The sequence below is a fragment of the Mastomys coucha genome, unplaced genomic scaffold, assembly GCF_008632895.1.
Source record: "Mastomys coucha isolate ucsf_1 unplaced genomic scaffold, UCSF_Mcou_1 pScaffold23, whole genome shotgun sequence".
Taxonomy (NCBI): Eukaryota; Metazoa; Chordata; class Mammalia; order Rodentia; family Muridae; genus Mastomys; species Mastomys coucha.
In genome coordinates, this window is record NW_022196906.1 from 44546307 (window position 1) to 44559161 (window position 12855).

The 12855-nt window shown below is 41.6% G+C and overlaps 1 protein-coding gene across 2 annotated transcripts; it reads right to left on the minus strand.

Moving 5' to 3' along the window:
- Positions 1–2549: 2549 nt before the first annotated feature.
- Pts (6-pyruvoyltetrahydropterin synthase) lies at positions 2550–9644 on the minus strand. 2 transcript variants are annotated; one of them, XM_031344528.1, is made up of 6 exons: positions 9512–9644; positions 7740–7819; positions 6431–6453; positions 5880–5936; positions 3483–3553; positions 2550–3278 (listed from the first exon to the last, which is right to left on the minus strand). In XM_031344528.1, the coding sequence occupies exons 1-6, from the start codon at positions 9589–9591 to the stop codon at positions 3155–3157; spliced, it is 435 nt and encodes a 144-aa protein (XP_031200388.1). In that variant the 5' UTR covers positions 9592–9644; the 3' UTR covers positions 2550–3154. The 2 variants fall into 2 exon arrangements, with proteins under 2 accessions (XP_031200388.1, XP_031200389.1); XM_031344529.1 differs by lacking the exon at positions 9512–9644 and having other exon boundaries at positions 6314–6453.
- Positions 9645–12855: the final 3211 nt, after the last annotated feature.

The window sequence follows — 12855 nt, forward strand, 5'->3', positions numbered from 1 at the left end:
ATTTAAATAGACATATATGTTAACTTATGTGTCTACATGTTAATAAAAAACATATATACACATATTACATAAATACACTCAATATATAGAGTAGACAGACAGGTTTTAATGGGATGGCAAATAGAAAAAGGCTCTTTGGGCCTGCAAGATTGCTAAGTAAAAAACACTTGCTCCAAAGCCTGACTTAGGTGCAGATGCCCATGGAGGCCAGAAGGCGGCACAGGATTCCATGGAGCTGGTGTTACAAGTTGTTGTGATGTAGAGGCTGGGAACCAAATAAGAGCAGCAAGTGCGCCTAACCTCTGAGCCACCTCTGCAGCCCTTACAGACTAACATTCTTAATAGATTGACTGCCCTAATTACTTCTAGCTATGCTAAAGGCACAAGTATCTTCAGCAAAAGTTGAGCTACATTCCTGGTATTCTTCACTCTCTTTTCATTATGATAGAATTCTCAAGAACGTATTTGCTTGCTTTGTACAAGCAGTTGTTGTCTTGCATCCTGTTTATATTCTACACTTCTTAAACACACGATTTTGTATTTCTCTTCAAATCACCACTAGTACACATTGGATTCTCAGAATATTGCCACCTGATGATTCCTGAGAGAACTCATGCACTGATTATGATTCTAGAAATACCTGCAGAAAAACAGATCTGTGGAGAGTAAACAATGGACTTTTACTACCAATTTTGACAATGCCATGCCCATTTAGTTAAATTTTAGTACGTTTTAGTTGTCAAAAATGTTATTCATGTGCAACACTTTGTATTGATTGCTTGAAAGGTAGAATTGCTGCTATTACTTTAAAAGGTACTTTGTGTTTCAAGTCCTACAAATACCATCTAAAGAAGGCATTTTCCCCATTTTATTGATCAGTTTAAATTTTAAAATTTTAAGCTATTTAAAATCACTTAACAAATAAATTGCAAATGGACCATATACCAAATACAGACTAAAAAAGAATATATAATATATAATTAAAAGTAAAATATTTAAAAAGAAATATATTATCCAGACTTAGTGCCCCTCTAAATTTTCTCTTTTTCTCATAATATTTTTATTGATTATCTGGAAATTTTATATCATGAACCCTAAGAACACTCTCTTCCCAATCCTCCCAGGTCCATACCCCCCCCAAACATTGTGACCTCTCAGACTCCCCAAAAAAGAAAAAAAAAAGCAATACAAAACCATAACACGTCCATTACCCATATATTCACTGGAGCATGATCAAACTCACAGTGGATAGACTCTTAAAGAAAACTGAGTCCTTCCCAACCTGAATACCACCCCCACCCCCTACCTCTGCCAGACACCATCAATTGAGCTACATTTCACAATTTTTAAGTGTTCTCTTCAGTGGCTTTCTGTCTAAGGTGTTACTTTTTTTTTTTTTTTTAATGGGGTGATGGCAGGGGTTGTCACAGAAGCCTTCCATATCCCTCTTCCTCAACTGTAAGTCTACAGTCATCAATACCATGACAAAAATAGTTTCCTTGCCCTTTACAGTCAATGGGAGCACAGATCATGAACCTATACCTGGTTTTTGAAGATAACTCAGATCACAAACATCCACATGGAGTCAGCACATACCATGTTCCTCAGCATGGTCCCCAGTAGCAGTATAGACCACTGACATCAGCATGGCCCACTGGCATAGTAGGACCATGGACCTAGACATGGTCCTTGGTGGTAGCTCAGACCTGGATATCACCAAGGCCCCAGGTGGCAGCTTAGGCCACTCCCATCAGGATGCCCCTCGCCACCCGCCAACACCAGAGCGAGAAATCAGCATGGCCTCAGGTAGAGGCCCAGACCGAGGCCATCTACATGGTCTTTGGTGGTACCTTGAGACAGGGACATCAACACACCTCCTGCCTGCTGTAAGACCATGGACATGCACATGAACCTGAGGCTTCAACATGGCCTGGGGCTGGGAACCACAGATACCAAAGTAGCCCCCAGGGGCAACACAGACCATAGAGATCTTTTGAGGAGGTCGAGTGCAGAAAATGATCTGTTCTTCATCTTAGTCTTCCTGTCATTGCTCAGAACCAAAGTGATTATGCGGCTGCTCCAGGACTGAGTTAATATATGTATTTATAGAGAACATAACACATATATTTATATAACATAAATCTGTCTATATAAAATATTATATATATTATTTTATTTTTATTTTCTTGCCCAGGCAGCTGTGCATGTAAATATTCATTGTAACAAGCCCCTGGTCTGGTTCAAGGTTTCTGAAGCACTATAAACTAGAAATACTAAACCATTGCTGAGACTCATTTTAGATCTCATACTGTTGACAGAGTCATGGTGATCCTGTAGCTCTCATTTGGCAGGACCAGCTCCTACATGCTTTGGCAGCTTGTAGATAGGGTAGATATTGGGGTAGGTAGACCAATTCAAAGCCCTGGATCTGGGCCAGATGGAAGCTGAGTTGGTCAGTCTACAGCACACCCTGGAGCCTGGCCCAACAAAATTGCATAAATATTTTTACTATTTATATTATAACAAGAAAAAAAATGCTGAAAATGAGGTAGATAATAAAAATGGGTTTATTTTACCTTTACATAGTTCCACATCAAAACATTTTGCTCAAATGAAATTATTTTTAAAATGTATTTATGTACTTTTTTAAATGTAGGAATGCTTTCTCTGCATGCATACCTACATGCCAGAAGAGGACATCAGATCCCTTTATAGATGGTTGAGCCATCATGTGGTTGCTGGGAATTGAACTCAGGACCTCTGGAAGAGCATCCAGTGTTCTTAACTGCTGAGCCATCTCACCAGTCCAAGATGAAATAATTTTTAATGTTTATATAAAAGATCCTCTAAATAACCTTGAGAGGACTGGAATGCACTTCAGGAGTAGAGTGTATGCTTCACATGTGTGAGGCTCCGGCTTCAATCCTCAGTTCAATCCTTTTCCTCTACTTTCTCACCAAAACCACATTCAGGACACACTGCAAGTTTGATTCTTAAATATATTTAAATACAGACCTTACATTACTTTAATGCTCAGGTACTCCAGAACACAACATGGAGACACAAGTATGTAATGATTGCTGTGTACTCTAAAAGGACAAACTGTTTCAAGTGTGAAGAGAAATGAGCCTGTCTACAGTGTCAACCCTCAGATCTATTCTCCTTTATAGACTACAATGTTGTTATCAGTTTCATACACTTTTACTTTATAAAGAGCTCCCACTGGAAGAAGTTTCTGGAGGTTTTCCCAGATATAAACAGCTACATTTTCTGTCGTGCTGAAGAAAAAAAATAAAAGATGTTCAAAATACAAATAATGAACAAAATTTCAGGTTTAATACATAGAAAAAAAAACAGGAATTCCAGTAACAAAAATCTACTATGACACCAATATTTTAGAAATGATTGCATGATAATCACATGATAATCACAATACTAATTTGTTTCATTTCTACTGCCCAAGGCCAGACAGTGACACCCACCTTACAACATCTGCAAAGTATGGCACATCCAGATCCAGGTTCTTGTGATCAAGAGGCTTCATGATGGCCTCCTGCAAACGGAGAAAAGGGGATGCCACTGATCTCATTTAGGACTCAAACTCAAAGGGTTCCCTCCCCTCTCATTAAGCCAAGACTCAACCCTGGGAAGCGTTCCTTCCAGCTTCTACGAAGCAATCCTACAAGGTTGTGAAACACTGGGCAGTGGTAGCACATGTCTTTAATCCCAGCACTTGGGAGGCAGAGGCAGGTGGATTTCTGAGTTCAAGACCAGCCTGGTCTACAGAGTGAGTTCCAGGATAGCCAGGACTATACAGAGAAAGGTCTCCAAAAACCAAAACAAACAAACAAACAAACAAACAAAAAAACCCAAGGTTGTGAAACAAGGTCAGACCTAGTTCCCTGTAATGACTATGTATCCTTGCCCCTGAATGCAGAAGGAAGAAACCACAAAAACAGAGAGTTCCTGGAGCTTTCTAGAAACAGCCATCCCACATCACAGTTCAGTCTGGCACTTCTTGAATTCTGTCTACAGTGGTACTACAAACCCCCTTCCACAGCACAGTGTCGCCTACATTAGGACCTGGTCTGCAATGATGGTCACCTTCTACATTTCTACCCTGAAGAATAATTTATTGATCTTCTGTCTTAGAAGAAAAAAATAAACATAAAGATTAACACTTCCTAATGTTTATATATACTAATATGTTACTTCTTGTCATTAGCAAAGATTGTAATTATCTTAGTCTAAATTTTTACCATTAGCTCTTGTACAAAAATTTAACCATTTGTAAAACAAACTAATTTTCTACCTGGTCTGATTTCAAAAAGATACACTAGTAACTGATTTTCTTCAGTAAAACTGGCATCATATAAAAAGAGTAGATCCTAAATCAATTCCTGAAGTAACTAATTTTTAAAAATAAATCAAATAAAGAGATAATGAATACCAAGAAAATAAATATCTTTGCTCTACCTTGGATCCTTGTTCTGGCCCCAACTTCTCCATCAAAGTTTCTACAGGACTCTTTCTAACTTCACTCTATCGCTACAAGAAGCCACCTTTACTGGTGGGAGTGTGTAATAATTTAGGCTCCCAAAGGAGGGAGAAAATCCCAAAAGCTTCCTAAGTGTTCCATCTTTTGAATGCTGAGGCTTCTCACTGTTGTCTCATAGTGGACAGCATTGCATGTATACATTCTGTGCCCCTGTGAATGCAAAGCCTCTGTCTTCAGAAGTTTTCTAAATTAATAAGCACTGTACTATTCACTAATTCCCTTATTTGTTTATTCAATAAATTTTGATCACTTACTATTCTTTACCTCCTAGAAAAGGTAATGAATATATTCTATGAGCTATATGTTATTTATTCATCTTTGTATTTCCAATAATTAGCTTTTTAAAATGACACAAAGAAACACATTTGTTGAATATATGAGTATGAGAAAGTAATTATTACTTTAAAAAAAAATCTGTCGACTTTGAGAACAGAAGTAAGCTGTAGTGAAGAACTAGACAAGTAAGTTCAAATGGGGATAATAGAAAGAGCCAGAGAAAGAAAACTTCCCAACATTGTGAACAAGAAAGACCACATAGCCTTGGGCAATGGAGTTAACTGTCCAATCTCTCAATTGTAATCCATGGAACGAAGAAACTAGTATAAGTAATCTCTAAAATTTCTTACAAGAATTTTACTAAGATACAATCAAGAAACTTTTTAATGACTATATTCTCATGTGTTATCTCTATCATAAATTGTCTGGGTAACTTAGCATAGAGCGACAGTTGTTAAATAAGTGTAGGGTTGGGGCTGCAGAGATGGGCTGAGATTAAGCAGCTGGGAGCACTTTCAGAGAACTCAAGTTGGGTTCCCAGCACCCACATGGAATGGCCCATAACCACCTGTAACTCCAGCTCCCAGAGACCCAAGGGTTCCAGCCTCTACAGTCACCTGGACTGGTGATCGTAATATATTTATGGGGCCACGACACCTTCATTCTTCTCTGTATTCCAATACTTCAGCTTTAATAAACTGACTTACATAATTAAAAATAATTTTTAAAGGAAAATGTATTTTAAAAAAAATTTTATTAATAGTACAACATTCAGAGAATGAGCAAAAGCTTCAAAGAAAAAGTTCTGTTGTGAAAGGGGTAAAATGTTACTAATACACAGAAAAATGAGGTTTCCAATGAGACTAGGAAATGAGCATGCAACATCTCTTCCCATTATTGCAGCACAACTCCAACCACAAACATTCTGTCACTCCCCCACCTTCCCCAACTCATAAAGTCATGTCATCTCAAGAGACTGGTGAGAGGGGGTACTAAAAATTATACTAAGGGGATGTCACTAATTAAGCACCCAACGCGGCATTACCTCCATATATTCTTTGAGGTCGGTCAAATTCATAACCATTCCCGTAACAGGATCGATCTAAGGAAGAAACGAGGGTGAACACCACTGTAGTAGGCTCTCCATATGGACACTTTCACAAAGCTGGGGCATGGCTCATGCCTGCAATCCTGGCACTTGTGAAACAGAACCAGGAGCATCAGGAGTTCAAAGCCTTTTTTGGCTACACAGGAAGTTCAATTGCAGCCTAGGCTACATGAGAGCCTGTCTAAATGTAAAATAAACTTCACAGGTTATTAAAGGTTGTACAACATGCAGACTATGCCCACATTCCCTCATCCTAGAGACACTTCTTATTCTCAGTACAGAAGTACCATGCCCTGCCAGCACCCTTTCTACTGGATGGCCCTTCTCCCCATGCAAGTGTAACAGCCAGGCCTGGTATGGCAGCAGCTCACCACACAGCAAGGAAGCAACTGAAACGCAAGCTTTCAACACAGATTTCACCACAGTGTCTGGAAGGTGGCTGTGGCCCCACAGTCTGAACAAAGCCACACACCCTTTCCAGCACGTACCTCTCCATGTACTGTCACCACAACTGCGAGAAAGAAAACAAACCAACAAAACATGACTTTCAACAGATTAGTACACTTACACAAGTTAGCAACATAAACATAGATCTACGGTCCCAAGGCTATACTTTGACTTTTCTCCAAATATCTATTCTTTTCATTAAAAACTTTTTATCAATCACTGATGACTCAGCCCAGACAGAGGAGCTTGGAGGAAGCTTTGGCTGAGCAGAGAAAATTAGCAAATCCAAAACGTGAAAATTTCCTGCTCATAAGGTTGATGTCCCTGGGAAGAGGGAGATGCTACTCAGTCTCTGCCTGTAAAAGTGGAAAATGCACAAGCATGTCCAGCTATGTACCAAACTGACCCAGCTCCTCAGCAGGCAAAAATAGCCATCTTTTACTGTCAGAAATGTGTGTGTGTTCTGCTCATAAAACAGCAGGTATTCACATGAAGTGCTTGAAAATTGGTCAGCACCTTTATAAGGTGGTATTTTTTCCCCCTTCCACACAAACACCACTAGATACTTCATGGTGATTAAGTACACTGAGGCTGAGAGGTAAGGTAACAGAAAATAAGAGTCAGGAGCTAAACCACAAATGCTGATCTCTCGAAGCCTTTTGTGACCCTGTTTCACCATACACTACTCCACTCCAGGGCTTATGAGGCCTGTTCTGAGGCACTAGCTATGGCTCAAAGAATCATGTCCCCTTTCCTCCCACAAATCACTTTCTTGGGATACTTCCAGGGAAGTTTCATATACAAACTCCTTTTCTGCCATACAATTCATCCCTAAGCAATATACCCATTCATTAGCCATTATTTACTCAAAATAATATTTTATTTTACTATGAAGATTTAAAAATTAACACATTAACTAATACATAAAAATAGAAAAAGTCTACATACAAAGAGACACTATTTGATGTTTCAACTAATATATACATAGTATCATGTTTAAATCAGGTTAAGCATATCTGTGTCCTCAAACATTAACTATAATCAAATTTTAACATTAGTTTCAGTCCAACATAATTAAAAGGAAACAGCTAACAGCAGTTTTATTGTGCATTCAAAATGTCAAAGAAAACGCTTTAAATCATTTTGCTGTTGCTGTTTTCTACTATCTTTACCACAGTAGACAATTGTGAGGTAAACCAAAACACTTATACAACCAAAACTCTTTGTCTTGAATTTCCACTGAAGAGCTCAGAGCCCTGACACTGTCCAGGAGGCTTCTCCCTCACAAACCCTGTATTTTCGCTCTTCGTTCTTCCTGGCAGGTTGGGAGATAATGTGTTCCTCCCTCACCTTTATAGTTGTGCCCATGGCCATTCGGATTGTTGCATTTCCCAAACACTTTCAAGTTCTCTTCATGGCTCAGAGATGGGCTGAAAAGAGACAGAAGTCAGCTTGACAAAGTTAAGAAGTCCAAATTCCTCCATTGGTTTTGCTTTGGTTTGGGAAAACTCTACAATTTAATTTCACTTTAGATGACCAAATGGATAGATAGCTTGGATTTCATTATCCATATTTCCATCAAGAACCAATGCTGCACCACTCTCCAATTAAACCAGAGTACCACATAAATCATCTAAACCCTTCATTTCAACCCACTTATTCCACAGCAAGATTTCTACAAATCTGCTCATAGTCAGCCCTTGCTCTCCTGCCCTCTGTCAAGGTCTCTCATGTCTCTGGTTGACCTCAAATTCACTAGGTAGCTTAGCACGACTTTCAACTTCTAACCCTCTTGCCTCCACCTCACAAGTCCTGAGATCTACGTGAGCAAACACAATGTACTCAAGCACTCTACCTACTGAGCTACAACCGGCTCCATTTTTCATTTCAACAAATATTGAGTATTAGCTATGGACTAAGAGATGAAGCAAGGAGCGGTGATAAGCACAAAGACATGTGTGTCCTCAGGCAGCTTAAAAATGTCATTCCTGAAAAATAACGACCTCGGGCTCTTCTTTTAACAATCTTGCCCTTCTCTGCCTCAGCGATTACCTAATGGAAACTTTACCAAGATGTTCGGGGACACTCAAATAAGGTAAAACTTTAAAGTTAATAAACATGGTTGTCATTCCAGACGGAAAACAACTAGCTTAATGAATTTGTGTCAAGTCAACTTATCTTGAGCATCCTTCCTAACCTTGCTTGTAAGCTTCCTATTATAAAAATTCCTTTGAGAGGCTGGAAGGATAGGTTAGCAGTGAAGAGTGTTTACTGCTACTGTAGAAGACCAGGGCTCAGTTCCCAGCCCACCCACGCACGTGACAGCTCAGAACTGCCTGTAACTCCAGTCCCAAGGAATCTGACGCCCTCTTTTGGCTTTCACAGACTCTTTTGTGCAAGCTGTGCACGCACAAACACCACTTTTAAAATTTCTTTCAGATCTTTCTTATCCCCTTTACTTTCTCCTTCTGCCCACTCTTAGAGCACTACAGTTCACAAGACTTTGGGAGAAAATTCTCACTGTACCAAACTTGGCCCTATCTTAAACTCCACAAAGGGGGGCGGTGACAAGTGTTTGCTGCTCCCTATGAACAGCCCTGTATCCTAGCATGGGACAAAGCCGTGTCCAGTAAGGAGTGGATGGATGTTGTTAAGAAGGACTGTTCTCTGACGACGAAATGCAGGTCCAGAGAGCAGACCTTCAAGTGAGTAAGGAAGATCCCTTTGAAACCAACACGCAGGCGCGGTCTTGTGTCTCTAGGATTCAATGACCGACTGTGTGGTTCCTTTGGAAAGCATCAAGGCTGACTTTATTTATTTATTTATTTATTTATTATTTTGGTAAAAAAGGGATGACAGCTTCCTAGTACTGCACCCGGTAGCCCACGCTCCTGTCACTGTGCCACTGGATGTGGGCCACCTCCGGAGGAAACCTCTCCTGAGTGGGTCCTCCGGGATCAGAGCTCTATCGCCCTCTCCCGGGTGAGTCCCCGTAGTGCGGCTCCGCCACCTTCACCATTTCCTCTTCCGCCCGCCCCAGCTCGGCTCTAACCCACACGCGTGGCCACGCCCCCCAAGGGACAAGCCCCGTACGTGCGGTGACACACGTGGGCACACCCCACCTGTGCAGCCGGTGGCTCGCGCTGAAGGACACGAGGCGCGACAGTCGCGCGCGGCGACGAACGCCACCCGCCGCGCTCATGGTCTTCAGACCAAAGACCCACAAGCGAGCAGTTCCGGCTTCCGGGCCCGAGGCCAGCCCCGCCCCCGCGGCTGCGCAGTGCAAACTCGGCCCTCCCTGCCTGAAGCGCTCCTGGGAGTGGTTTCGGCGTGTGGCACCCTTCGGCCCACCTGGAGGCAGGCACTCGCGCCCTCTGTTGTTCAGCTAGGCAGTCAGAAATACCTTGGGGCCAGTGGGTGGGTGAGAAGCCAGAGGCCTGGATTTTTAAATTCCTCTTTCACTCCATTTTTTGACAGTCCTGGGTTAGAGTAGACAAATCGAATGTCTGGGTGCCCTTATCAGATGCGCCCCAGCCCAGTACCACATTGAGAGTGCCCTTAACCAAAAGGAAACCCTAGCCAAGGATGGCAATGCACTGTCATAAGAGTTACTCTGCAGACTGAGGCTGGGGCATTGATTTTTAGGAGTTCCGGTTCTATTCTAGGCAACACAGTAAAACACTAGCTTAAGTGGAAAGTAAAGAAAGAATTTGACACCTCAATATTCAAGTGAGAGAATGTCATGCAAAGAGAAATCCTCAAACCAGAGGCAGCCTGAAAAGTGATTCAGCATTCGGAACCCTCAGAAGGAACAAGCTGTTTCTGGTTTTAGATTCCTGGCTTTCAGGGTTTTGAAATGGAAAGGTATTCCGATGGAATGTGGGTCTACTGGTTCTATTTGGATCCTTTGTCTCAGAAGGTTAGCTTCTATTAAATGCTGTCAGAGAGTCAGATATGGCATATATCTGTAATCCCAGCACTGAGGCTGAGGCAGGAGGATGGCAAGCTCAAGGTCTATCTCAAAGGAACAAAATCCTATAAGTAATTCGAATGGACACCTTTGGCAAGGCAACCCACACAGCCATCACCCATCCATTAATTAAATTTTAAAAACTAAATTTAAAAAACAATGTTTACCTAAGGAGCTTTGGCTGTCCTGGAACTTGGTCTGTACACCAAGCTAGCTTAGAACTCAACCTTGTTCTGCCCCTCTGCCTCCCAAGTGCTGGGATTGAGGCCTGCATCAGCAGCACACAGTTAAGACCTGAATCCCAGATGCTTTAAGTATTAGACATATATACCTCAGAACAACAAAATGGTCCCTGTTACCTGAAAATTCAGTTTAATGGGGCAGTCTAACAAGTAAGATGTCAAGTGAAAAATTACCAATTCTGTGTCAGAGAGAAAAAGAAAGCTTCCAAGAACAAATTTAGTCTGAGGTGGGTTTTAAGGAGTCCAACAAGTGGGTAAATAGAAAATCCCAGGAGGAAAGAGTTTAAGAAAGGAAATGTGGAAATGTAGCTTGCTTAATATATAGTGATAATCCCTGGCTACCATACAAAATGGAGGAGAGTATATTGGAAATATTGACTGGAGACCAACTAGTGGAAGAATTGTGAATGTCTTTCTACATATAAAGGAAAAGAGGCCCTGCCTTTTCCCTCCCATCTAGTTTTTCTCCAAGAGAAAGGAATTTCTAACTGTTAAAATAGCATTTTCAGGCATAACTGAGTCCTGCTTGCCCAGATAGCTGTGGCCCTACTCTCTGGAGCTATGCACACAGGAAAGAAAAGGAGAAGGAGGAGGGAGAGGACGAAGAAGAAGAGGGGGAAAGGAGGAGGAGGAGAAGGCAGCCAGTCCGGGCCATCTTACATTCTGTTCTGTATCTTGATTTCTTGTTGCAAGCTGAGCCAGGGTCAGACCCTCTCATTCTTCTTTTCCTCTCACTTGTACACTGAACATGACTGCTGTATTGAGATGAAGTGAAGGTTCATGTACAGGAGAGAGATGCGTTCAGATTCATGTGCTTCCCAGAAGTTAGAGACCCCATTGACCAAATATCTAGACAGGCTATGTTAAACCTCCATGTTTTGTCTGAGGATATACATGCAATGTTCCCCCCAACCCATAGACTTCTGTGAGCATCAGGAGACTTATCCTCTCAAGGTTATTGGCTTCCATGCTACCACATCTTCAATCTTAGCTTTGTCTATGCCTATGTCTATTCCACCTCTCACAAAACCACACATGAGACATAGCTCTATAAGTTACTGTTATGGTGCAAACCTCCACACAAGGCATTTATATGTAAGGTACACATCACTGAAGAGGAAAGGGTTAATGGGGTTTGGAATAATCCCTACAGAAATCTATAGAAGAAAGTGACATTCCAGGATTGTGTGGTCCAAGACTGTGTGGTAAATTAGCCCATGTCCCAAATCACATCTTGGAGGACTTCCAGAAACGTGAGCAGACAGAAGGACCCTGGGCAGTTTTAGCTGGTCCAAGATTAAAGCTCAGCCAAGGGGTAATGGAAGGGAAAAGGAACAAGGCATTTGGGGGTAGAGGAGGCTGCAGTTTACCTGAATTCTGTTGGTAAAATCTAGGCTTAGAAATGTGAAGATTATGTGGTCTCTTCTGCCACCTGCTGCACAAGTAAATAAAGAAACCCTTGCCTTTCAGCAATCTCCGGAAAACTATCTACCTGGAAATTTGGATAAACGCCTGCTTTTAGCAATGTCCCTCAAAACAACCACTTCTGAAGACTGAACTGAGGGAGAGATGGGGGTGGTAGTTGATGGTCTGTAAGAGGAACGCTAAAGTGAACTGGCATAACATCTGCCACAGACAGCAGAGGAACACCCAGTTCCAAGGCCACCAAACATGATAGCACTGGCTTCCTGTCCCAAACTCCTTAGGGCCAGTGGCAACGGATGGACTGTATGTGATCTGTTACAGACTTGGAGAGAGCGAGGCGCTGGTCTAGACTCTAAGCTAGTGGTTCTCAACATATGGACCAAGACCCCTTTGGGGAGTCAAACAAACCGTTCACGTGGGTTGTCTAAGACCATCAGAAAACACAGATATTTATGTTACAATTTGGAACAGTACCAAATTACAGTTAGGAAGTAGCAACAAAAATAATTGTGTGGCTGGGGGTCACCCCAACATGAGGAACTGTGTTAAAGAGTCACAGCACTAGGAAGGTTGAGAACACTGCTCTAAGTCTGCTACTAGCCTTAACCACTTGTATTTCTCTTCCCAGGGCCTCCGATCACCCATGTGATAGTGGTAATGGCCTAATTTTAATCTTTTTTTAATATATTCCTTTTTCAAAAACTTGTATGTGAGGGGGTAGCATGAGTACCACAGCACATGGATGGGGAGTCAGTTATCTTTACATGGATTTCAGGGACTAAAACTCACGTTACCAGGCTTGCATTGCAAGCACCTTTTACCTGCTGAG